The 26779-nt window shown below is 39.8% G+C and overlaps 1 protein-coding gene across 1 annotated transcript in view; it reads left to right on the top strand.

The window, feature by feature from the left end:
• STK38L (serine/threonine kinase 38 like) overlaps positions 1-26405 on the top strand; it is a 38028-nt gene extending 11623 nt beyond the window's left edge. Inside the window, exons 2-14 of the mRNA XM_009921780.2 lie at positions 4093-4237; positions 6070-6121; positions 7594-7716; positions 8318-8401; positions 11060-11183; positions 11755-11909; positions 12765-12867; positions 13662-13723; positions 15397-15514; positions 15927-16050; positions 18881-18976; positions 20651-20742; positions 22238-26405. Of these exons, the coding sequence (XP_009920082.1) occupies positions 4104-4237; positions 6070-6121; positions 7594-7716; positions 8318-8401; positions 11060-11183; positions 11755-11909; positions 12765-12867; positions 13662-13723; positions 15397-15514; positions 15927-16050; positions 18881-18976; positions 20651-20742; positions 22238-22365 (1395 nt within the window). The 5' untranslated portion in view covers positions 4093-4103 and the 3' untranslated portion in view covers positions 22366-26405. The remainder of the gene's footprint in view (positions 1-4092; positions 4238-6069; positions 6122-7593; positions 7717-8317; positions 8402-11059; positions 11184-11754; positions 11910-12764; positions 12868-13661; positions 13724-15396; positions 15515-15926; positions 16051-18880; positions 18977-20650; positions 20743-22237) is intronic.
• The last annotated feature ends 374 nt before the right edge of the window (positions 26406-26779 follow it).

Genomic DNA, 26779 nt, shown 5'->3' with positions numbered 1-26779 from the left:
TGATGGACTGTGGGAGCTGCCAAGAAGTGCCCCAGAGAGGACATGAGTTTTGAGTTACCAGTTGTGTAGCAGAAGCTGGGTGTGGGGTTTTCAATGGTGGAAATGCTTTCAGGAAAATCAGTTGAGGGTTTGACTTAGAGCTGTCATGGTAGATGGGAGCACAGGCTGAAGTTGTAGTAGACACTGCTTGACCTTTCTCTGCTTCCCATCAGGAAAGATCTGAGAATAAAAAGATCAAACATATGCTTGGACCAGGCAGTATTTTTCTACCAGAAAGGAGATGGTTGGTCAGGAGAGACTTGCTCAAAGGAGACTCTTGAAGACTCCAGCTTGCTAGCATTGGGCCTGTTGTCCTCTTTCTGCTGCTGTACCCTGCTCTCCCTTGTCCTTCAGACACATCCTTCAGCTCCTCCCTTGGCAGGTGTTCCCTGGTCACCCCACATCTGTAGCTCCTCATCCCTCTCTCCCCTGCACCCAGGGCAGAGCAGGCACCAGGAGAAATGTTCACTCTGTGAGTTCAGCCATCTGTCCAGGAGGCACAGGCTCGATTTCTGGGCCAAGCAGCACATACGGTGTCTCTGCTTCTGGCAGCTCCAAGACGTTGTCCTGTGGGCTGCGCGCTGCTCACTGTCTGCTGTTGATTAGATAGGTTTGATGTCTCTCTCATTCGCAGCCGGTAGTGTATCACTTTTTCCAAAGTAACAGGCCCTTGTGGAAAGAATGGTCTTCAGTCCTTCTCAGCCAGAGGAGTTTTGGCCAAATGTGGCTGGTTGGTTAATAAGACCTTCTTCATGGTCCAGGGAGCCTAATGCAAGGCTGGTGATGCAGCAGGAGTAGAATGGTTCCATTATGCAAATGGCATGAATTTGGGTGAATTAGTAGGTTTTTGAGGGCATTTCCAAGAACTATGGGTGGCACCTTTTCAAAACATTCCCGTTAATGTGATGAGGTCAGTAGAAGTAGTGTGCTGTCAATAAAAGGCCCCATTTTGAAGCTTTTTCCTCCCTGCACCCATCCCCTCCAGCATCATTTGTTTACAAAGGTCATGCTTAAGGACTTTATTTGGTTACTCCCAACTGAATATTTTGTTTGGGATGTGGATTTGTGCTTTGTTTGAATGTTTGTTAGTGGAAGCAGAGAGACAGGAGGAAAAGGATGAAGAGGTTTCCTCGGCTGTGAGTTGATGTAGTATTTTGCAGGGTACCTTGTGTCTCTTGCCAGGTCTGTGCTCTTTTCTGCTTTGGGGAGTTTGGAGAGTTTAGGGTACTTCTCAGTTTTACAGAGTTAGTTGTGGTTTTTTTTCTCCCAAGGTGACAGTTGGCAACTGAGGACACCTGGGAACACCAGTTGCAAACTGAGAAAATGTAAAATAAATTCTGTCTCAAGGAAATGTTGTGCTGTGGTACAGCATGGTCTGGAGGCAGGGCTGGTGGCGTGTGCGCAGGGTATGTGGGATGCTGGAAGCAAACGCTTCTGGTGATGTATCCCTTCTGCTTTGGTGGGCTTATGCTTTGGTATGACGGAGAAGTCGATACAAGTTTCTTCTCTGGTAAATAGCTTTCTCTGAGCTTGCTAGTTTATGGGTTGGGTTCTCGTCTATATTTTCCTACTGTAGAACCACAGTGAGGGTCAGCCCCGCTATTTATAGCGTGGTGTGCTAGTGCTAGCATTGTTATCTCCTTTTTACAGGCTTAAAATCAAGTGACTTAGATTTGCTCTTTGGTAACGTCTGCATCTGTGAGTATAGGAGCATGGGGAAAACAGATTAACAGGAAATAAAATTGCAGTGTTATTTTATCCTACCAGGAATACAAGATGTGCAAAGGATAAATATCCTGTTGCTTGCCAGTGCTAGAGTGTGCTCATTCTACCTTAAGTAAAGGTTAATCCATTTCAAGCCTGGGTTAATGCTACGCTATCCTGACACTCCGAAACGATCAGAAGGCGGGTTTTTACTCTATTAGGTCATTTCTTGAAATAACTGAATCACAGATGCCAGTGTGTAGTTAGCAGTTGCTCTGTTTGATTTGGGTGTGTCAGCATGCTGTAGGTTTTGCTCTCGGATACCTGTTTTATATTTATCTTTTCCCACCATCTAGGGAGAAAGAGAGTTTAATATTATACAATAGACTTAATAGGGAGAGCAGTACTTGCTTCTCCCAGCTTTTGGAGAGGTGTCCAATATGGGGTACATAATTGTGTAAAGAATAAAACCCCTTAATTGTTAGTAAAGACTAAGAGTTGACAGCTCTCATCTTTCTATAGTAGAAAATTGAAGAGGATAAAAGATTGATTAAAAAATAGAAATATTGACATCATCTTAAAGCAGCTGTAGTGCTATTAAAACCTCTTTGTATATGTATAGAGAGATACATTTTTATTCTCAGAACTCTGGCATCTCGCACACTCCAAAATACACAACTAAAATAATATCTACGTAATGCTATGAAACGCCTTTATTTGTGACACAGCAGCTGTGTTTCTGGCAACAAATATCTTATTGTCGCACCAAATCTAATTAAAAATCCACAAGATAAAATGCCATCCTCACAGAGGGTAGCAGGCAAATCCAAAACAAAAAACCCACAGCAGAGTTAAGCAGTCTTCCTGTCCTGATGTGGATGTACAAATATTCTTCTGTATGAAGCTTTTAATCGCTTCACCTTAAAAGGTATTAGGATCCGCTTGAAGATCATAAGCCTAATTTGGGATTTGTCTTCCTCAAAATCCCCTGGTGAAATAGAAGGATCATGTAAATAATCAGAAGGAATTGTATGTACTTCTGCGTAATTTTCCAAAACCAACCCCAAAACAACCCGAACAACTGAGCATGGGACTGAGATGCTGCTGTTCATGGTTCCCCTTCATTGGCTCTCCTAAAGCGTCTCAACCCACTTCCAGGTAGGGCATGAGTCCTAGGACAAACTGTGCTTTAGTTTGTTTGTTTGTTTTGATCTCCCCTGTCTTCCCTAGACCAGCTGCAAGGGACTCAGGACTGGCCTAAGATGTCTTTTCCCAGCATTAAAAGCATTGCTCTAGTACATCCAAGTTCTTTGTGTTCAAGATGAAAGCTATCGAAGAGAGCAGCCTTTCTTCTTTCCTCTTTCTTCCTGGTTTTTAAGTGCTCAGTGACCACATGCTCTGACCTATAAGTACTTTATCTACATGGGTAATGTGTTTACAGCTGCCTAAGAAGATTTCCCCCCTAAATTTGAGAATCCAAATACAGGGAGCTCTGTAACAAACAGCTGCTACAGAAAACACTCACTTCATCGGTGGCATGGCACAGTAGTGGTCGGAAAGGAAACAAACGGAAAGACTGGTTGCCTAATAGCCTTGTGATGGGGAAGGGTTTTCTATTCTTGGTGGTTGGTTGTTGCTTTAAAAAACCAACCAAACAAAAAAACCACAACAGAACTTTTCCATTTGAAATATGGCAATTCCATTATTTAATTTTCATGTGATGGTTTCTAGAAATCTCCCCAACTGTCTACATGTAATTTGGTTGAGCAGCTTTAAAATTCAAAGATATTTCATGGCTATCTTCTTTCCTTGAAATAGCTTCACCTCTGGATGGGTTAGGAGTTTTGTCCACTTACTTTTCATTTTACCCTGTCCTTTTGGTAGCACCTAGAGTTTTTGGAGTCTGAAATGTTCATAGAGCTGTGACATGTCCAGCTGCAGGAGCTGCCTGGTCCTCCTCTCACTTCCCCCTTTTCCTTTCCATGCTCTGCCACCTCTTCCCTCCCCCAGGCTGGGCTCAAGTCCACCGGAGGTACATTTTCCTCATTTGTGGACAAGCGCTGCCGGGTGAGCTGCCTGTAGCCTGCATAGTTCTTTGCTATGATTCACCCTTTGTTTTGCCAACTTGTTATTTTTTTAGAGAGTGGGTAGTAAGTCCTCCTGCTATCTTGGGATAGTTTTATAATACAGTTTTTTAATGGAGTTTCTAATATCTTAAGAACAGTGCCTTTCGTGTGAATTCTATAGTGTCTAAGAATTTGGAGATGGAGAGTGGGAAAGAGGTGTATATATATTTTTTTTAATCATTTTTTTTTCAAGTAAGTAATGATTTGACATGCTCTGTTTCAGTACATGTTACCATGGCAATGACTGCAGGGACTACAACATCCTTTCCCATGAGTAACCACACCCGGGAGAGAGTGACGGTGGCCAAACTTACGCTGGAGAACTTCTACAGCAACCTAATTATACAGCATGAAGAGAGAGAAACCAGGTACTGGCTCTGCTTCCTCTTGCCCCTCTTCAGCTATTCTTGGTTGGCTTTTGGCAGTGTTTGTTCAAGGGCATTTTGATCCCCATGCATGGGGCAGTTCTCAGAATTTTTTCTCTCTGTACTTGGTAGCAAGGAGCTAATCCCTGAAGGGCACAGGCTACCTTTCAGCTGCTGGCTGTGCTGGTAGACCTGTGAACATCCCCTGCTACTGCACCAAGCAGTCACTGAGTGACCAAGGACCTCCACTTCCGATGTTCTCATACAATTTACCTCCTCATCAGATTATTACCACTTTGCGGAAACCACTCTGTGCAGGGTCTTATTTTGCAGCATGTGTGAGGTTTCTACTTCTGCGTGTGGGATTGGTGACCTCCGATTCCTCTGCGTGTGCCACAGGGAATAAACTCTACAGAGGTAGATGCTGCAGAGCTGTTGATGGGTGGTAACTTGGTTTTCTGTCAGGCAGTGGTTCGTGGTGTCTATTCATGCTCTGCAGCATGGAGCTTATGCCAAGACTCATAAACCCTGCAGAAGGGAGTGTATAGGACTGACAAGAAAGGTGTTTGACAGGGTGATGGGGAAAGGAAAGGAGGCAGAGAGCTGAGGGTGGCCTGGTGCGAAAATAAGGGGCAGTAAAGAGTATAGGGTTGGTGGCTCTTGGGTGGGCAGGAAGAATTTGGGGGATAATGTAATACCCACCTCTAAATTTTTCTTGGGTGGTGTTGACTGGTACTCTGTGTGTTGGTCATCTTCACTTTAACTTCTCTTGTCATTGCCCATTCTGCCTCTGATGTGGTGAAGTGCTACTTGAATCAAGTGTCAAAGCACCAAGCATTTGATTATAATGAATTTTGTGTTTCAAATTGTCATCAGCATGTGAAATTATCATTCCCCTGGTAATATGTTTTTAATTGAGGGGTTTTCAGCCAAGCAGCAGGGTTTCTCTCTTCATATTTAGTCATTATCCCATGTAATTGAGTTGCTTCTAGTTAGGAGAATAGACTGTCTACTGAGGGCCTTTAATTTAGGGGATCCTGCTGTATTTCCCAAAGTGCAGAAAGATACTAGCAGCCTGGCACCCAGCCTTCAAACTCTTGGCTGCTGCTAGCAGGTAACCAGTTGTCTGAAAGTTGCACCCTGACAGTCGTAAAGAAGCATCCCGCAGGTGGAAGAAGAGTGGTCCAATAGACAACATTGCCAAGTGCTGACCCCCTGCCATCTCTGGGGTACTCCCAGGCTTCACTCCCTGCTCAGACCCTCCCAGCCTGGCATGGCACCAGCTGAAGTAGCTCCTGGAACCGTGAGCCCTGGTCCAGCCAGGACACTGGGAGGAGATGATGATGAATCCGGGGGGTAGAGTTAGTTGGCCCAAGAGTAAGGGGAGTAGGACCAGGTGTGTGACCAGAGAGAGGTCAGCAAGGCTGGGGTGGGAGTGAAAGCTGGAGCTGGCTGAGGCATTGGAGGTAGAGCTGAAATAGAAATGGTGAAAAAGACATGTTTATTCTGATTCATAATCCTAATTTATAAAAACAGCCTTACTTCAACAAGATTATATGAAGAAATATAAATCATTAGAATGATTATATGTTTGGACTTTTAATGCCTAATTCTGCAAATACATAAATATGTGCTTAAATTTGCTTATACATTTTCAACAGCTTTGGTCACAAATGAGTAAATGGATGGAGTGGGCAGTAAGTCTTCAAATTTCCATTTGAGGCAAATTCTTTCGTGTCTGGAATATGTGAAGTAAAGGCATTGTCTTGCTGTAGCATTATGTTTGTTTTTAATAAATAATAAAAAAAGCAATCTCCTGTTTCTCCACTTTGCAGGCAGAAGAAGCTAGAAGTGGCTATGGAAGAGGAAGGCCTTGCAGATGAGGAGGTAATTACTACTTAAGTAACCTTTGAAGAGACTGCTTTGCTTTTGTCACACTACTTCAAATCGGCATTACAGAAACATTAGCTAATTAAGTTTTATTTTGTAAATGAATGTTGCCCCTGTAAATAAGTTGTTTGTTAGGGAAGGTGTGAATATGCTTGAATGATACTTGCAATAGCTAAGGCTTTTCATGCCACCCTTAGTCCTTATAGAATCATAGAATCGTTTAGGTTGGAAAAAACCTTCAAGATCATTGAGTCCAACCATCAGCTATGCCCACTAAACCATGTAATAAAGTGCCTTGTCTATGTGCTTTTTGAGTACCTCCAGGGATGGTGACTCAACCACTTCCCTGGGCAGCCTGTTCCAATTCCTGACAAATGTCTTATGAGACATATGGCTGCAGCAAGTGTATAGCATGCTTTTCAAAGATTAAAATTGTTTGCTGTTGTATTTAGCAAGAAAAAAGGTGAGATGCGCTTAGAAGAGGTGAGTAGAAAGCAAAATGCTGAACCATTTTTTCTTGATTGAAACAATAAACTGGGCACACGCTTGCTCCATTTGGATACGGATGAGGAGGAATCTCTGTCTGGTTGGTATCTCTCAGAACTTTGGTCAGTAAGTTCCTTTTCTGAGGTCCATCATCCATGGCTGCCTGTACTGCCTTCAGGATAGGCAGGGAAATAAGTAGGAATAGTGCCTCAGTTGTTTCTGGGTTTGTGCGGCTGCCGTAGCTTCTGGGAAGAGGGAAAAGCGAGTGTGGGTGCGTAATGCCATCTTGTGGTTTTAAATGATGCTGCCATCCTAGTACAAAATCTGGCAGGTGCCTGATTGATGGATCTGGTTAGCAGTCTCTGAGATCTTCTCGGCAACTTTGGGAGCATAGCTTGGTGTTTGTCTTCTCTCAGAGTGAAACCCACTGACATTTCTATAGAACAAAATATATGACAGGATTTGGACCTATTTTTCTTTCAAATGTGATGTTTGCCTGCCATAAATGAAATGGATTTTGCTATAGATGGTGTGAGTTGGATCTCTGCTGCCTGTTAGGGTCCTTGTTGCCTCTCATCACTTTTCAGTGGGGTGCAAGTTTCAGTTTTTATTGGTCCTTTGTAATGCCCCAAAACAAGAGTCCTTGCCTCAGCTAGTGACTTTGGTCTTTGGACTGATGTACTTTGTTTGAACCAATATGATATTTTTTTTTTTCTCTTCATTATTTTTTATTACTGTTTCTTTATATCCAAGTAATACAAAAAATAAAACAACCCCTCCAAAAAAAGTGAAAATGGGCCTGAGGTCTCTATATAGAAGACAGTGCTCATGGATGATTCTTTGAGAAATGCAGAAAGACTTCTCCTTTTACATTTTCTCTGTAATCCTAATGGGAGAGAGAATACTTCACAGGAAGGGAGATTGTATATCTTGATTTTTTACTGTCAAATGACTTATAAATTTCTGTGTATGTGTGTCCTTAGAAAAAACTGCGCAGGTCACAACATGCTCGCAAAGAAACAGAGTTTCTGCGACTGAAGAGGACTAGACTTGGCTTGGATGACTTTGAATCTTTGAAAGTTATAGGAAGAGGAGCATTTGGGGAGGTTTGTGGCATTCTTGCTTGAACAGGATGTTAAAATTTGATTCAACATTAAAATGAAACATTTTAGTTGCAGAATAAAAAGTTACAGTTGGGGGGTTTTATTGCGGAAGAATAGCTATTTGAGTAATTGTGCAAGTGTAATAAGTCCAGTAATGAATTACGTGCAATGATTTCTCAAGGCTCCTGGAAAGGCCCTTAGTTTCCCACAGCTTCCCAAACTGGCCCAAACTGATGTTGCCCATGTGGCCCCCTGAAATGATGGACTTGCAGTGGCACAGCTCCTGTCTGTAAACATCCTCCCTGCCCTGTGTCATATCACAGTTGTATCTGCTCCTGAATTGTAGCATACGCAATCTCATGGCTACCTGGAATTTACTGTGCCTGCTAACTTTTCCTAAAACAATAACTACTTCAAATTGTCTGTTCATCACTAGTGTTAGTGTTATACACGGTGTAGAAATATTTCTTTTTTCCATGTGTTTTTAAATGTTTAACAAAAGAACTTTTCCATGTCCAGCAATTTTGAGCCTTCTGGTAGATTCCACACTGGGGTCTAGTTTCTGAGGTAGAGAAGACTGATTGGGTTATATTTCTCATTATAGGTACGCCTCGTTCAGAAGAAGGATACGGGTCATATTTATGCAATGAAGATACTAAGGAAAGCTGATATGCTGGAGAAAGAGCAGGTTTGTGTTGTATCAGTCCCCTAGATTTCAAACTTACGCTGTCTAGAATGTTGCCAAAGTTCTTTGTGGCAGATACTATTTGGTCATATTTTCCACTTCGAAAGCCCCAGTAATGGTATAGCAATCCAAAGCATCTATGGAGTTGCTACCACCATACAAAAGAATAAGTAGAAGTTAGGAAATAAGGTCATGTAAACAGGATTTTCAAAAATGTTTTATTTACAACCAATTTGGAATAGTGACAAGGACTTTTTTTTTCCCCTCCCTTCGTTTATCGATGCAGACCTTATAGTACTTAATCTGTAAAAGTGCATTTCAAGGAAAATGCTTTTTGAAAAGTAATACTGTGCCAAAGTAAATACTGAGAGTATTTGTTTTCTTTTGATGGTTAGATACTAACAGATGTCACGTTGTTCATTGGCTTTGTTTTCCTTTGTTTTGCTTTTTAGTTGGGTCTTGTTTTGTTTTGCTTTGGTTTTGTTAGTTTAGTTTTGGTTTTGCTTTTACTTTTTAGTTAGCAATTCACTGCATATTCTTGGTAGAATACAGCAAGTACTTTAGCACCACAAAGCAAAGAAATTGAGTGTGGATGTCTCAAGCAAAAGGGCAGATAAAAGAGGACTTCTCCTAACCAGTCCAAACCTTACCCATCATTTGCTCTTGTATTACATTTCCCTGCAGTGGTACTTGTACTTCATTTTTTTTCCTGGCACAGACTTTTTGTCTTCTCAAGCCCATGCCCTGAATATAGGGAACCAGAGGAGCAGCATGTTCTGCACAGCAGCCAGGATGCGTGTGGCCCTCTGGTTGAATCCCTGCCCCCATTTCATAACATGATGTGGCAAAGAGGCTGAGCTCACACTCTCCATTTAGTTTGGGATGGTATTCTTCCCTGGAGAGTGTTTATCTGCTGTAATTTTCATTGCCTGGTTAGTTCAATGGAAAGCAACACAGGACACAAATACAAGAAAATTAAGATTCCCCCCCCCCCCAAGCCTGATAGCACTGGAAGATATTCTGGCTGTTTTTTAAGCAAGGTTTTAATATTATATTTTATAGCTACATTGAGGAGTGGAGGGTGGAAAGAAATATTTTCTAATGAGAATAGATAGAGCTAGGTAAATCAACGTTCGAGTGCCTACTACAGAGAGGGAACTCATTGCCCTGTGAAACCCTGTGAAAAGAACACATACATATAAAGATGCTTCTGGCTAGTTGAACTGGAGATGGGATGCAGAAGACTGCTGCTTATTGGAAATAGTCCTTGAAGCTGGAATAGTGGTACATATTTTCTCTCCAGAAGTTGCTTTCTGTTGTATGAATAATGAAAACCTTACAGCTGTCAAGAAGTATTTTTCCATGCATGTGTCTTTCATTTTCCTTCAGGATGAGGGTACATTCTATTGAAACACACCCCCCTCCTCCAATCTCCATCATTCTTAGTTTGCAGTGAATTCATGGGGTAGCAGCTCTCCATATGTTTTTCAAAGCCTCAGCTGGGACTGGAATATCCTGAGCAAGGTCAGATATTCCCAAACTCACTTGCCCAGGACCAACATCAGCAGCAGTGGTGGCCATATCTATTCTGGGCCAGCTTCATGGACATCACTTGGAGCAATGGCTCCATCTTCTCTTCCCTTTCCCCCCCTTAAATAGCCCAAGACCCTGACCGTTTTTGCACTGTTCTAATACTAGCCACTGAGCTCATTGCTACCTGCCGTCATCTGTAAGGGCTGAAATTCATCCTAGCTCTTTTCCCACTTGGCCAAGGCACTTGCCATGCAGTTCAAGTAAGGTTTGCCACGTATGCGTGTAGGAACAGTCTCCATGTACCATCTGGAAGAGGTTCATGCACCATCAGCAGTGTGTACAATGTGGGTTTGGGAACCAGACAGTAGTTCACTGTAAGCCAGACATTTCTCTCTTCACAGTGATGAAGGAATCGGGTTTTGCAGGAAGTAATTCATTTAGACACTGTGTGACCCTTGCTAGAGAAGATTCATGAGGCTTATCTTGCCAAGTTTAAACAGTGAGATATCTGTGTAGAAGTAGCTATTAGCTCTTTGTTTCTTTGTATACATATATGAGAAATCTGGTAACTTCTGACAGTAATCATAATGCATCTACCATTTTACATCTTGGTTCTTACATTCTTTAAGACCAGCTCTGGCCTTTTCCAATAATTTTGTCAGTATTTGCACCTTGAGTTGCACGATAAACTTTTGTCTGAGCTTGCAGTAGGGACACTACCATATAAAACTCTGTGATGATCAGCTCTGATTTTTTGGAATGTTCCTATTTCATTTTAGGGCATAGTAAAGAAGGGAATTGCACTTTTCCACCAGCTTCATTAGTTCCAACAAACAAAACCAGCTTAACAAGCTATGCTTTGTGTTTCTAGAGATTGCTTCTGCAAAGTTGTGTGAATGGTTATTTTCAACATTGAGTTGACTTCTGTGGGTTTCTGGTGGGTATTTTGTGAGTACTTTGTAGTATCTAGTAAAAACTTATGAAAAATATGAGTATGAAAAGAACATGAAAAATAGTTTCTTTGCTAAAGATCATGAAAATATATTGTAGGACTAGGAATATAATATGGTGTTGCTTGTTGATATATTTAAATTGTCCTTTAATAACAGTAATGTTTTAAAAATTTAGGTGGCCCATATCCGAGCAGAAAGAGATATTTTGGTGGAAGCGGATGGAGCCTGGGTAGTGAAAATGTTTTACAGCTTTCAGGATAAAAGAAATCTTTACCTGATCATGGAGTTCTTACCTGGAGGTAAGCTGCATGTTGTAGTGTTAGGTGATACAAGTACTTCTTCCTTAGCTTTTGTTGTCAGCTTCATAAAATGTTAGAAACATGCACGCTCTGTAACTCGTGATAATAAAAATTTTAACGTTGTTTTAAATGAAGTCCCAGTAATCTAACCATTCCTGACTTTTAGGGGAAGGAGAAGGGTTATGAAGGGGTGTCAAAATAGACTTGGATTAAATAATTATTCTAATCCAACATTCTGATTTTTACTGCTGAAGCTATTAACAGTGAAAACAACAACAAAAAAGTTCTTGTTTAAACAGTTTATTTGTGCGATACATGTATTATGTGTTAAAATTCACTATATCTTCCTGGACTATACAATTAAAGTTCCTATTAGGATTTTCAACAGTTTACATCCAGTTTACTAAAAAAGTATGTTGGGTTTGTAGGTCCCTGCAGTAATAGTTTTATAATTAGTAGCTGTAAGGCCAGTTACAAGGTTAAATTTGGATTCTACTGGGGTTTCATAGAGAATTAGTCTGGTGGTTAAAATGTTCTGATTTCTGAGCTGTATTTTCTTCTCTTTGATTAGGTGACATGATGACCTTACTAATGAAGAAAGACACCTTATCAGAAGAGGAGACACAGTTTTACATTTCTGAAACTGTGTTGGCCATAGATGCTATTCACCAGCTGGGATTCATCCACAGAGATATTAAACCAGATAACCTTTTGCTGGATGCTAAGGCATGTAATGTGCATGTTAAACTGCATGTTAAACTGCCTCTGCTTTAAACAACTCATTCTGCAGATAATACCATTTATAGTGGTGCTAATTGGTGGGAACCAGTAGAGCTGCACCAGTGATTTAAACTAGCTGGAGTAAAGGCAGAAAATGGTCACTATCTTTTTCTTGTAGAACACCAATATACTTAAAGCAAAACTGCACTTGTTTTTTGTTGGAAAGCCTTTTAACCCTTTTAAGGCTAGCCTTTTAAGTGAGAAGGGTGTCCAGGTGCTCGTATTCATACACATTAAAAACATACACTTAGTTACTGCAAGACGAATGAAAGCATGAAATATTCAGGCAGTGTTAAATAATCAGTTCAATTCCTACAGTTACCTCATTTGTTTTATTACCTGCTCACCAGCAGAAACACTCTGTCTGTTAAGACTGACTATAGGGAGCCATGAAATGGATCCAGTAAGCATCATACCCAAGTCTTTAGACTATCTAGCATTGATGTCTGGAAACCTGATTAAAGCCTGGTTACCATCAAAGCAAAACAAAATAATTTTGTCCTGGAGGCTTTCTCAGTCTGTGTTATCCAGTTCAAAACAAGAACAGGCAAACCAGCCGCCCTCAGCTGTTGCAGAATTGTAGGTTTAACCATTCCCAGGGGCAATAACCTGTTGGAGAGAAAACACACTCTCACAGTACACCAAGATTCAGTCATTATTTGCCTACTTGTCCTGGATTAGGTAATCCTGTGCTAGTCCATCATGGCCTGAGAAGGCACAAGGAGTTATTAAAACTTTCTTTTTCGAGCACTACCTTTATAAAGTATGTTTTCATCTTCTCTGATTTTTTTTTTTTTTTAGGGTCATGTAAAACTGTCTGATTTTGGGCTATGCACAGGTTTAAAGAAAGCTCACAGAACAGAGTTCTATAGGAACCTTACACACAACCCACCAAGTGACTTCTGTAAGTATAAGGTGTCCTAGTTAAACATTTAAATAGTTTTGAGTTGCAGCTTTGCCACATCATAATTTATTTCTGCTGGGATAAACAAGATTGGTCAGGCTGATTGCATTTAATTGGAAAACTGGAAATGCATGTTCCCTGGGACATGGAAGCATTTCACAGGAAGGAAATTATGATTTCTGCAGTGATAATGTATTTTTGCACATTTGTATGCAGATACACATACACATAATGTAATGTGTCTGTATTTTAATGTATTTTTCATAACAATGTTAGCGAAGTTACAGAAACACTCTTGCAGAAGGGACATGGGTTTCATGTGCCAGCTTTCTGAAGTCAGTGATAATCTCATGCAGCTTTTCATAAGAGTAAAGTTGTTCATCAGCATGCCTTGGTGACACATCCTCATCAGTGTTTTATTCTACAAATGTAAAATTCCTCTGCAGTTCTTCTTGGATTCTTCTTGTTGCTTAAAAAAACATCGCCCGTATCTGAATATATGTTGCCAGCTGCAACAATAAATGCTGCTGATCTCAGATCAATCTGTAAAACTTTTAGCAAGTTCTAAATTAGAATTGCTGATCATGTGTCCTACTTGTATGAGTTTCAGCTGCAAACTGGACACTAGTTATTCATTTTCATTTTCCCATCTCTAGTTATAACTAAATATTTGTTTCTAGACTAAAGCATTCTAAAGATACAAAATAGTTATTCTTTCAAAAGAGAATGTTATCAATCTTTTCTTTTAATTCTCACAAATGCATTTATTATCTAATAACTATTTTGTAAATTAGCATTTCAGAATATGAACTCAAAGAGGAAAGCAGAAACATGGAAGAAGAACAGGCGACAGCTGGTGAGTTAATGAAATTATACATAATTTATTTTTCTTTGAAACTATTTACAGAAAACATTAAATAAAAACTCAGCATTAATGCTGCTGGTTTTTAAAATCTGAAAGGTCCTCATCCATCACAGATGTCACTCTCTTCAAGCTCCTAAAATTGCAGATAACTCAAAAGAAGGTGGTTTAGTGATTCCAGTTGTGGAATAGCTCAGAGATCAGGGTTGCTTTGTCTGTCTGTTTTCTTGAGTATCTTGAGATTGTCTCCTAGACTGAGCTGGTATTGACACTGTGTGTGAACTCCTGGGTTTAATTCCTGCAGTTCAGTGTCGCAAGAAGGTGCGTAGCTTTGTGGTTCTTTTTCAGAGAATTGTGGGGAAAACTTCTTTGTCCTTCTGCTGAATGGGGGTATGATGGAAAGGCAGTGGAGTGTATTGGCACTGGAGTGCTGCAGCCTGGGTTTATATTGAAGAGTGGTCAAGTAATAAAGGGAGCTGTGGCATTAACTGAATCCAAGGAAAGTATCTGTCAGCCATGGGATTTCAGAATTTCAGCCCTGCTCCTGATTTTCACCAAATAGCAGTTGTAAAAACCTCAGTTTTCAAATTTTGGAACTTTTTATTTGCACACTCTGTTTAAAAAGTGATATGCTGCAGTATTCCGAAAAGCTTTTGGGTTGTTTTTTCTTTCCTCATGAGACATAATGAGATTACATTGCAATCATGTCACCTCAGGGGCTATATTTCACACCCTTACTCCCACTTGGAGTTAGATTCCTGAAAAGACTACATCTCCAGGTCAGTAAAGACTGATGTGGCAGAACTGTGGGGTGAAGCTATATGAATCACGAGACAGTCCAACAGAGAGAATAAAAGGCCAAAATGACACTTGTATCAACACTATTTGAAAAGGAGCCATATTCTTGGTTTTCCATTGGTTCAAAACTTTGGTTCTGTCCAATGAAATGAAGTCTTTTGTTTCTGGTCAGACAAATGAAAGTAAAGGTTTTTCTGGCAAAACTGGTTTTGGTGGCCTTTTTTGGTTTTGTGGGGTTTTGTTGGTTTGGGGGTATTTCCCCCCTGCCCTGTGCAAAATTTTCCATCAGTAAAGAGAAATTCCCAAATAGCCAAAGATTTAGTCATTAGTCAGAATCACCTAGGCTGCACATTTAAAAGGTTAAAAAGACGGAGCCTGGGTCCAGTAAGAGCTCAAATAAATTTTGCAATGAAGACAAGGTAATACATGGAACAGCTAGTGTATCAGAGTGTCACGTGTGGGAATCTACCACTGGTTATCCCTTTTTAAAAAAACAAACAAACAACAACAACAACAACAAAACCACCCCAAAAAACCAAAACCAACTACAACAGCAACAGAACTTCTTGGGTATTTTAGTAATGCGGCTACCTGAAACTTTAGCTAAGATGACCTTCTGATATTGCAGTGGGAATATTTTATGATTTTGTCACATTTAGGAGGATGGTTTCTATTTACTTTCAAGGCTCTCTGTGCTTACTCGTGTAAAAGAATAATGTTCTTGGGATTTTAGATACTGTGAATTCTCAAATTAAGCATTCTTGTCTATCCAAATAACAAGATCCTATATGTGAATCCCCAGGAAAAGGTTTTGCGAAGTGTAAAAACGTAGTATTTATCTTTCAAAGAGTTTATTCTTTTTTTTCCAGGCATATTCTACTGTTGGAACCCCAGACTATATTGCACCAGAAGTATTTATGCAGACTGGGTACAACAAGCTGTGTGACTGGTGGTCTTTGGGAGTGATTATGTATGAAATGCTAATAGGTATGTTAAAGACCCCAACTTAAGAATCATTCAAAGGGTTCAAAGGTAACAGGGTCCGTTAGTTCACTGAGTCTGATCCCCTGCATAGTGGAGGTACCAGAATTTTATTCAGTTCTACCTGAAGTAAGCCGCAAATTCAGCTTCCAGAAAACTTTGTCCTCCCACCTTTCCAAGAAGACAGCAAGAGATGATGCCTCAGTTGTTTCAGTGAATAACTGTTCACTATTAAATGTTTTTGAGGTTCAGTCTCATTACTTGGAAGTAACAAAACACCTTTAATGTTGCATTACAAAAGAGAAAACTTTTGGCTGGTACTACTTGTTAGATTTGGGAGTCGTAGTGGCAAAAGCAGAGGCCCAGGTCACTTTCCTCTTCTGGGAAAGCTTGTTAATTTTTCTATTTGTTTGTGCAGGGTATCCACCTTTCTGCTCAGAAACGCCACAAGAGACTTACAGGAAAGTTATGAACTGGAAAGAAACATTGGTATTTCCTCCAGAAGTGCCCATTTCAGAGAAAGCAAAGGATTTAATTCTAAGGTCAGTAACAAAAGCCCATTTCTGGCCAGTCACTCAGACATAGTCGTCTTCCATTATGTTAACTTTCCATTCTGCATGAAGGAAGCTTTAGATTGGAGGGAAGGTTGGTTTCTTGTCTGTCACCATCCTTGATAGATTTTTTTTTTTTTTTTTTTTTTTTTTTTAGTCTTTTTCCCTTTGCCATTTGTTTAATGTGATGAAATAAGCTATAATGATCTTGATTTGTACCATGATATCAGGAGAAACAGAATGGACTGGGAAAAAAAAGAAGAAAAAAAAAGTTAACACGTAATTTTTCTCTTCTCAGAGAGATCTAGTAAATAATCACTTGCCAGCATTTAATGTACTGAACAGAAATCATCGGATGGTTTGGATTTACTCGCTTTTTCCAAAATTTTTAATTTTAACAGTTTTTAATCCATTCAGTTTGCACTGAAGTTCTTGCGAGGGGTTTTGGTGTCAAGGTCAGGCAGAAATGCTCTCTTGCCCTGGGAGGTTTTGCCGGGGGATGTGGTTTTTGGCTTTGATTTTTAATTTATCCCCCCCCCCCCCGAGATAATATTACAAGCTTACACAATTTTTTTACAAGCAAAAAGGGGAACGTACTTCATAGGCACAGCTAAGAACTAGAATTTATTATTAGTCCAAGCAGTGGTCCAGTAGCATCCAACAAACAGTTATTCTTAATCCAGTTACAGTGATACTAACAGTTCAAGTTATTTAATTATTGTTAATCCTCATTAATAAGTTCATGTATAACAGTTTTATTATGTTTTCAGTATCTGTTTCTCTAGCGTTCTGCTTAACCTCTCCTGCCTGTTGTCAGCATCCTGAGTTCTCTGCTGGAAAGAGTACAGTGTTGCTGCTGAGGATTTCTTCCTCCTCAGTCTTGGCTGTGTTTGGGACATGTTTAGATATTTCAGGCAGTTTATTTGTTAACATGTCTCGCTCATGAATTTACTTATACAATGACTACTTGAATTTATTAGTTTTTCTCCATACATGGAAGGATTTAAATTAGGATAAAACATCTTTAGTTACAGATCACTTACTAAAATGAGGTCATAATAGCAGGCAAAAAATACGTGGCCATTGAGTACTTTGTCCATTACAGCTTGGACAAGTTAGACAACATATATTTCAACTTAAAGAAAGTTGCCAACAAAGCTAAAGTTTCTTTATTTTTATGGATACAGTTAAAACCAAACTAAAATAAGCTCAAGTTCAGACAAAGCCTGAGACAACTGGTCTGGCTAACTCTTGTTACAAGGTTTGAGGTCTATTATTAGTACTTGGCATCAACCAACTGGCTGGGCTGCAGTAGAAATACAAGCAGGTTTTTTTCCCAAGTGACACTCAACTACAAGTAAAAGAACATTAGAGTCTATAATTGGAGACAGTTTATAGCCTAACTTGCTATGGTACTAAATTACCTGCTGAAAATTTCACTAACTAGCAAGAAGGTGACCTTTTTTGTATTGCATTGTATTGATGTGAAAAATGCCTTGTGAATCTGGATGATGTGACTGTGTAGAGAGATTATGAGTTCAGGATAACTAAATCAACAACCAGAGGCTTTGCTCATCTAGGCAAACAGGATTTCATTTAACAAAGGCCAGCTGACTTTTAGAGCAACAGGAGGCCCACATCCCCGTGCTACCAAGTACTCCCCATTTCCAGGAGATCGTCAGGTGACTCTACACTTGGCAAGACCAAGCTTTTTGTCTGACATGGGTTTTTTCCTGTTATTGTAAACTTCCCTCTTTGTGTCACTGTTGACGCCTTTTGCCATCCTCAAAGAGACTGCAAGGACAGTGTAAAAATATAAAGCAGTTATCTTTGCTAACACATACAAAAGATATCTAGGATTTAATGAACTCCTAGGCTAAGCATTGGTATGGTCATCTCCTTGATGAGATACGTCAGAGTCTTTTCAGCCAGCTAGGCACGAGTCCAGGTGGGCGTCAGTCCAGAGGAGAAGGGTCAGCCTCTGCTGCTCCCTGGAAAAAATCCCCAGTGTCACTGAGTTGCTGTCAGAGAACTTCTACCTCCCTATTTTGTTTCTTTAAGATTTTATACTTTTCCTTGTTGGTGTTTTTTTTCCTGCCTACTTGAGCAGCTAACAGTCCCCATCTCAACAATCCTGTCTTTGTCTCCAGTTTCACTTTTTTCTTCTTACTTGACTCTATGGACTTTCTCACAGGTGCTTCTCATAAATTGTCAATTTCTTCTGGAGTCTGAGCCGAGGTTATGCAGCTGGGTCATATCAGAAATAGGCCTTGAGTCTTTGTACTACCAGCACCTGAATGTCTAAGGAGAGGGAAGAGGGGGTGACAGGGAGAACAGGGACATGGCATGTTTTGAATGTGTCTAGCTTATTGTAGTTTCAAAATGTGACATCAGAGAGTAGTCCTGTTTCACTAAGTGTATTTGTTCCTGTTTGTGACTTTGAAACATGGGTTTTAAATAGTTGAGAACATGCAGAGGAGTTTTCAGTGGTAGGGACTTAAGCCTCCATTCCAAACTAATCTTACAGGGCTAAAACTTGCAGCGGCTTTTCACAAACTTTGAAGATGGCGATGCAACAGTTTAGAAAAGGTGTAAGTTACTGTCATCATGGCTTTTTGTTTTGGCACTCCAATAATATTCTGCTTCGACTTTTTCCCTTCTTTCCTAGATGCAACGGGCTGCTTGTATGTTACCCCAAGTGGTGGCACAATTTGAAAGAACTTCCTCAAATTCCCGATACAGGATACCAGAGCAGTTTTATTTGCTGTTGCTTCCATCTGCATTTATTGTAACATTCCCTTTATTTTTTCCACTTTTTCAGGTTTTGTATTGACTCAGAAAATAGAATTGGTAGTAATGGAGTAGAGGAAATAAAAAGTCATCCATTTTTTGAAGGAGTGGACTGGGGACATATCAGGTATGTATATGTATATATATACACACACATTTTATAGAGAGAATAAAAGCCATGAAAGCAAGAATTTCATGTACTATGATGTCAAGGATAATTATTTCCAATTTATCTTTTATTTTGAAGGGCAGCTACTGGCAGGCAGTAGGTGGGTGACAGCGAAGGTTTCCAGGCCTTGCTGACATTCATAGATCTGATCAGAGTTTAATTGCCTTTAGATGCGTCAGATTGCCCCAGAGTGCCCAGGATGTAAAGAAATTGTCGTAGGGTGGCTGTGTTATTCCTGATGTATGGTCTGATATCAGCAGAGAGCTCCTCCTCCAGTAGTAATGGGCTCTGCAGCAATTGCTGTCATTGACTTTTTTTGTAATAGGAGCATAAGAAAAGCAAATTCTATTCCAAAAATGTAGGGAAAATAGATGAATGGAGAGGCAGCAAGTAGGAGGAAAACACAGGGCATGTCTTTACTGCATGCTGCAGATACTACACCTGAGTGAACCGGTATGTCTACAGAAGTGCTGGGCAGAGGCACTGACTCACCTCAGAGTTGCAGCCTTTGTGGCCAAATTCTGCTGGGCCAAGCCTGGGCAGAGGTCCTGGCCGAGGCAGCCGTACCAGTTCCAGCCTGAGCTTGTGCCTGCAGGTGCTGAGCTACATCTGCACGTACCCAAAGTGGTAACACCTTTAGAGCAGACTTTGGTGGCCCCACGGATATTTTCAGTTGAAATGACAGCTACTGTTCAGCTCTCTTTAAGGTTTGAGGTAGTCTCCTTTTTCAGTAATAGTGCAGTTTTCCATATGAAAATCCATACTGTGGGCGTGTGATTGTCCAGCTCTAGTAGTTCTCATTTCTTCTGGTGCAGAAAGCCTCATTTAACTTATCTTTTCGGCGTGGGAGACATTAATAAGCAGCAAGAGCAGTAACATATCTGTTCATGCCACATTTGGCAACCTGGCAAAATGGTTTCTCTGTTCCACCCAGAAGTGGATTTAATTGTAATTGTAATAATTACAACCATAGTAAGTTTACAGGTGTAAATTAATGACTTTCCCACAGGGCCGTGTTCCAGTTTGAATGCTTTCGTGGGACAGATGACTTAAGCAACTTTGAAAGCCACATTAAAACTTCTTAAAGGGCTGCCTAATTGTTGAGCTAATAAAGCAGTAACATGTCAGAGCCAGCCTATTTTGGATGAGAAATACTGGTGACTGAGTGTCAGAAATAAGAGTTAGAGTCAAAAGTATTTGGATGAGGTCTAGGCTGATGAGCACTGGAATTGTAAAGCAACATATCTGATGGCTTCAAATGCAAGTAAAATCCTGCTCTGCTGGGTAGGCTGGGTTTATGAAATGAAGGTAACCACAGTTGATCTTGGTAACAACCAAGATTGTAGTGATAGCCATGTGGCAGATAAGTGTGGAATGCTGTTTCAGTTAATGGGAAAAATTATGTTTTCCCCAAGTTTGCCAAGAAGATACTAATGCTAGATAGGAAACTAATAAATCTCCCCATGATGTCAGCAAACAGGCGAGTCCGATACATCTCTGATGGACTCGGTGGAACCTCTATGCTTTAAATTAAAGGGATGTTGTAACTGTAAAAAGCTAAGTTAAACAAAACTGGAACTTAATGTATCTTTTCCTAGTATTGACTATTCTGGCATTTATTTCTATTTGCAGGGAAAGACCAGCTGCAATCCCTATAGAAATCAAAAGTATTGATGATACTTCCAACTTTGATGAATTTCCTGAATCTGATATTTTACAGCCAGGTGAGACTGCCATTGTAAATTCCAAATTTCTATCTATGACATGTCAGAATACACCACAGATGCTTTTGTTGTTGTTTATATTCATTTTTCTGATAGCCTAATCAAGGTAATATACAGACTTGATCTAGAGAGTTTTCTTTCAGATATAAATGTAGATCTGTGATCTCTCATAGCTTCTACGTCCTTAGAACTCTGGAGGAAAAAAAAAAGCTCACAGATATTAACAGTTAAATCTATTAGTAAAAATGGTTTGCATATATAGTGAGCACAGAAAACTACAGTTTTCTACCATACAGTCTGTCTAACCAACTTCTGCTAAAACATTATGCACTGATTTGCTTTTGATCTTTAATGACTTTTGAGTTTCATGCCAAACATAATGTCCACATATTTGTGGGCAAAAACTTTCAGACAGATGATTAATTAATATAGTGATTTATGAACCAGAGTGGCTCTGCAATTCATTTAAATTTAATTGTTAATTTCTATTGGCAAGTAGTAGGAAATTTTTATACATAAAAGGCTTGATTCTCTGACATGCCAAATTCTCACAGCTCCCACTGTTTCCAGTGAATTATTAGTGTCTTAAAGATAGATATATAAAGATGATTAATTGATGACAGATAAGTGTAGATGTGCTAACAACCATAAGAATTATCAAAAAGCTGAGGATTTTTTGTGAAATGGCTTTTATTTCATGGCAAGGAAGTTTGTGCTTTTAATGCAAAAGCAATCAATCTCCAGTGCCTATGTTCAGCTGTTTAAGTCCATATTTGGATAATGGCAAGTACATTTGTATTTGTTTCGGCATTTCAGACCCACTGAAAATGTTACTGTACATCTAGATACCTAAATACAAACTTTAGTATCGGTGTGTTTGGCATCTTGAGTTGAAAATATTGTTATAGAACTCTAAGAGTAGTAACCAGAGAGCTAAATATAGAAGCCCACTGCAGTGAATGTGCAGCAAGCCAGCCATGTGGGCTGTTCATAAAATAAAAGGAGGCTGTACAAGCCTTGCTGAAGCTATGAGCAGGGAAGAAGTCCTAGGAGAGTAATATGTGCAGTTCTCTTGGGAGAACTTGGATGTATCTTTTTCTTCTGTTTGTTGTGAGGATAACACGATATGTATACATGTGTTTGTTGTGCATGGAGCATCCTAAATGTTATGTTTTTCATAATTGTATATCCTGTGGGTGTGTTAGAGGTTCCTGTCAAGGTATGGGAGTCTCTTATGGTGTGTACACAGACTAAAAAACCCCAAATCCCAAACAAATAAAAAAAATAACTTTTTACGCTTCAGAGATATATGCTGAAATTATAATTCTTCTCAGACTATTGACAAAAGGCAACAGGATTTCTTCAAGGAATTTCTGCTGACTAGGCAAATAAGAGTTCAGGGCTGTTTATGTCAGTGCTCTGTGAACAGTCCTCTCAGAAGCAGCACTGTTTTTAATTGTTTTGTTTTGTCTTTACTTTTGTTTCTGAATTCTAGTGCCAAACACAACGGAACCTGACTACAAATCCAAAGACTGGGTTTTCCTCAATTATACCTACAAGAGGTTTGAAGGGCTCACACAGCGTGGCTCAATCCCTTCCTACATGAAAGCCGGAAAGTTGTGAAACAAAACACAAACCCGCAAAAGATATAAAAATACAAACCTCAGGTAGCTGCATCACCAGACCCGCTTGGCATTAGTTATCAATACATTGACTCTGGTGCGCATCGATTTCACAAGGAAATTCTACAGGATTAGGATTTCTAAGACTACTACAGGAATTAGTTGGCAGTGCCAGCTGGCTTTTTTTTTTTTTTTTTAATATTTGAATATTTTTGTTAACTTTATTATACAAAGGTACTGGAATAAAAGGAACATACATCCCTTTAACTGCACTGCCTATGTGTGTATAACGGTTAATCATGCCTCTCTGTACTGTGGCTTTGTACTGTAAACCATCTAATCCACCCAGGAGTAAAACATATCATTTTATGCAGCATTGTTGTTATACTGCTTACCTGGTGGGTTTTAGATACGCAGTATAAAAACCATTGTCCGCATTTGCAAAATTCTCTGAGCAGTTGCTCAAGGGTGTTCCAGTTGTGGTGTGCAGATCCCCCATGAGTGTGGCAACATTGAATTATTTTAAATAGCAGTGTTCTGTGGGCCTACTTGTACTCTGCCTACCCTCACTTCCTCTCTGAAGGGCTTTATCGGCCAATCATCCCTTCTTCTTTTTCTTCCTTTTTCCACTGTGATCCGTTTAGTGGTATTTCTGCTTTAAATGATAATTGATGGGTATTACTGTTTAAGATGACGATGCCTATTGGCAACTTCAGAAGAAAAAAGGAATCCGATTAAAAAATATAAAGATTTTTAACACAAGGGAAACTTTCTGATACCAAGTTTTGAAGAGATGGCAGAATTTCCAGGACTGCATTCCTGCCTCTGCTGTAAAGCAGATCATCTTTTTGCTACTCGTAATTCAAATAGCCTTTTCTGTTTCTGCAAAATGTATTCTAGAAAAGTGAACAAACTGCTGCTTTTTCTTTTTTGTCTCCCTAAGAAGTTCCAGGCAGAAGCGATCCTGATCTAGCCTTTTCTTTCCATAATACCCTGTAGCAGCCTCTGCCAAGCTAAAGGAAATGGAGCACCCCACTACATTCAGACTCTCCTGTGGGTTCCATCGTCTTCTAGTATCTCCATCTAATGGGGACCACGGGATTAAAAAGGATAAGCTGAGTCTGCAGCCCGGTTTCCAGGAACCACAAACAACCATGACTGAATTGGGCAGAGCACCTAAATGTTATTTCCCCCAGTGCAGGATGGTGACAAACAGACAGCAGAGATAGGTCTCCTTCTCCTAGGTCAAGGAAACTGAAGCAGAAATCTCTCCATATGCAGCTCAGCAGCAGTTCAGGATTGAACTGCACTCCTTGAACAGTTTGCAGTTATCTGGTCTCTGGCAAATTTATCTGTATCTCTGCCTGTACTAGCATATTATCTGCAGTACTTTGAATCTATCGCAATACAGTAGAGATCTTTGATGTAATTTTCTGGTTACAAAAGAGATTTACGGCAATGAACAATTCCCCAGTAACTGAACAAGCAGAGTCACTGTTGCTGTCTTCCTCCTCTGAATGCAAGTGAAAGGCACTCTAAAACCTCTGCAACACCCACCAGAGTGAAGCACAGGATGTTTTGGCATACAGTAGGAAAAACTCCATTAGACTGGTTTTTGCAGCAAAATGGAAGTGACTATTTATAAAGCCATTACAGAAATATTTATTGCTGTTAGGCACCATGGTATCAGCTGTTCTGAATTATTTGTATGCTTTAAAAACACACTAGGGTGTTCATCTGCTGCATAAAAGACCATTTACCAGCAAGGTTTCTGGGCATTAGTGGCTTACTGATGTGCATGTAGTCTTTCCCAATCCAACAGCTACTAGGTTCTTCAGGGGCTTCAGTGATGTCTTTCCTCTAATATTTTGTCTCCCTTCAAGCATCCAATATGTGTTATTTATATTGCATTTCTACAAAAGATTTTAGTCTTCAGCTTATCAGAGGAGTAGCCAGTGCCTCAGGGCCCATCCAATTTGTACAGTGTTAGATCAGAACATGGTGAAGCTAAACTATTGCCTAAATGCCAGACTTATGTGGGAACAGCTCATTGATATCTCGTTTTTCTTCCCAGACCTTACGCTAATTAACACCCCTTTACTGCCATTGGGGCAAGATCTCTCAGAAATTTGCCAGTGTTGTTCTTAGCCTTGTCAGTGTAGTGAAGCTCAACCTGTATCCATCCAAAGACTGTCCAAAAACAGCAATTCACTTAAATCCACCTTTACATTTTCAGACTTTATTCTGCCAGTGTCCTAGCAGCTTCTGAGGCTTCTCAGGAAAGGAAAATCCTTTTCTGAGGCCTTCAATCCATTCTACCAAGTCTGAGGAGCTTGGGCAGAAAATATGAGATGTGAATTTGTTCTCCAAGGACACGGCTATTCAAAAGAGAGTTTTTATTAGTTTTAATTTCCAATCTCATTCATGCAGCTCTGTGTGCACCAGAAGTGGAATTCCTGTGAACAACACATTTCAAAAGACCACAGTAACCCTAGTAACCCTATTTGCATAATATAAAAGAAGTCTTTGCTTGAACTTGCTAAGACAAGATAAGTTTCATGGAAACTGCAAATGCTCAGTAATACTGGTGATTTTTTTTTTTTTTCCTGTGGGATTTTGGGGGAGGGGAGATAAATACACACTTAATTTAAAGCTATCTATTAAACAACTATGTCTGTACATACTCACTGGTTTACAAACCTGGGAAAAAGCTCAACCCTTATATTTGTAACACTAAAGATAATACTCATTTAAAATTGCAAATGATTAATCATATCAGTGCTCAGATAGGAGTTATATCCATAGGGAAAGAGCCTGCAGCCTATTTAGCATAAACTCCTGTATTGTGGTAGTTGATTTTTTTTTTTTTAAACAGAGCATTATTTTAAACAGTAAGTTAAGTTAAACAAAATATTAACTACTGCTTTTAAGATGATAGAATTTTTTTAAAAGGTGAAACTGTGACACTGTAATGGACTTAAAAGAAGGTTAATTTACACTGGCTTTCAAAAAAAATGGAAGTGTAACATATCTTTTGTTTTGTTGTTTTTGTGTTATTTCTTTGGATGGTTGTGTTTTTTCCTTTGGTGATGTTTGTCACTGTGCCATTTATTTTTCTTATTCTTGGAGTACCAAAGATCCTGAAATGGCTTGATGATTGCAACCATGTGAAAACTTATTTTCTGGAAATATGTTTTGTTAACTTTTGTTTAAATGTGGAATTGCGTATGCAAATTGTTATCAGAGGTTTGCTGGGAAGTTAACCTATTCCAGCAGGGAAAACTTGAGTGCATCGATGGAAGTGGTGAGCCTGAATCCAATGTTCTGGATCTGAATACCCTGAAACTGGGGAGGAAGCTTGGATTGGGAAACGCAGCTGAGCTTTTGTACTTTGTTCCATCTCCAGTCAGCGTGAGTGAGTGGCCTTAGGTACAGGATGTCAGCAGAGGTTGTTTCTTGTGCAAAAAGAGTTAAAAAAAATTGCCAGCATTCAGAAATCAAATATTGTTGATACTGCATTTGCACTGTTAAATTTGCCTTGCTGGAGAGTTACATAAGTCTTATTTTTATAGGTCAGTTGTTAAACACCTGAGCCGTTGGATACAGTATGGAATAATAGCATCTGACGTGGGTGAATTCACCTAAGTGCAAAGGGGCTTGCTGAAAGCTCTCCACACTACTAAGATAAATGGGCGTAAGCAGTACAAAGGGTGTTGTGCCGGCTCCTAAAGAAGTGACTTTCCCCTTCTGCAAGAGCAAGTAGGGAATACTGCAGTTTGGCCCGGTTATACTCTAATGCTTAGGAAGTGCTCTCACTTTTTCAATAATACGAGCAATTACAAGCATTGTAACATACTGTACCTTGTCCTTTTAATGTTGATGTATTACAGCAGCTCGTTCTTGGAGTCAAAATGGCAACTGCTATATTTTTCCTAGACTGTTTCATTAGTTGTGGTTGGGAAGGTTACATAGAAGCATTATAAAAATTTATATGAGGCTTTTTACAGCATTTGAAAATAAAAGTAGCATTCTTTTTGTAAAGTTGCTGGTTTTATTTTTTTCACACCAGTGTACTGGATTTGTTTATCTTCCAGAACGGGAGACATCTAAGGCATTGAGATGCTATTTTGTGTATTCTCATCTTGAATTCCATGGACAGTGAAAACCCCAGTGTCACTACTCTCAATCAGAAAGTAGAGATTGCAAAAATTGCTCAACTGTACCAACTGCAGTTATGTGAAGCTACTTCTAAAATGGTTATTGCTCTTCCCAAGAGAGTGATCTTCTTCCCTGTAGACCATAATTTATTCAAGAAAGGCTTCCACAGGCAGTTGTGTCCATTGATTCGCTATAGAAACAATTTTGTCCTGCTGTTCCCTGTTCCTTGCTGAGTTTAGAGCAGTGACAGCAGATGC

Source organism: Haliaeetus albicilla, chromosome 19 (assembly GCF_947461875.1).
Source record: "Haliaeetus albicilla chromosome 19, bHalAlb1.1, whole genome shotgun sequence".
NCBI lineage: Eukaryota > Metazoa > Chordata > Aves > Accipitriformes > Accipitridae > Haliaeetus > Haliaeetus albicilla.
This window is presented reverse-complemented; position numbering and strand designations above follow the sequence as displayed.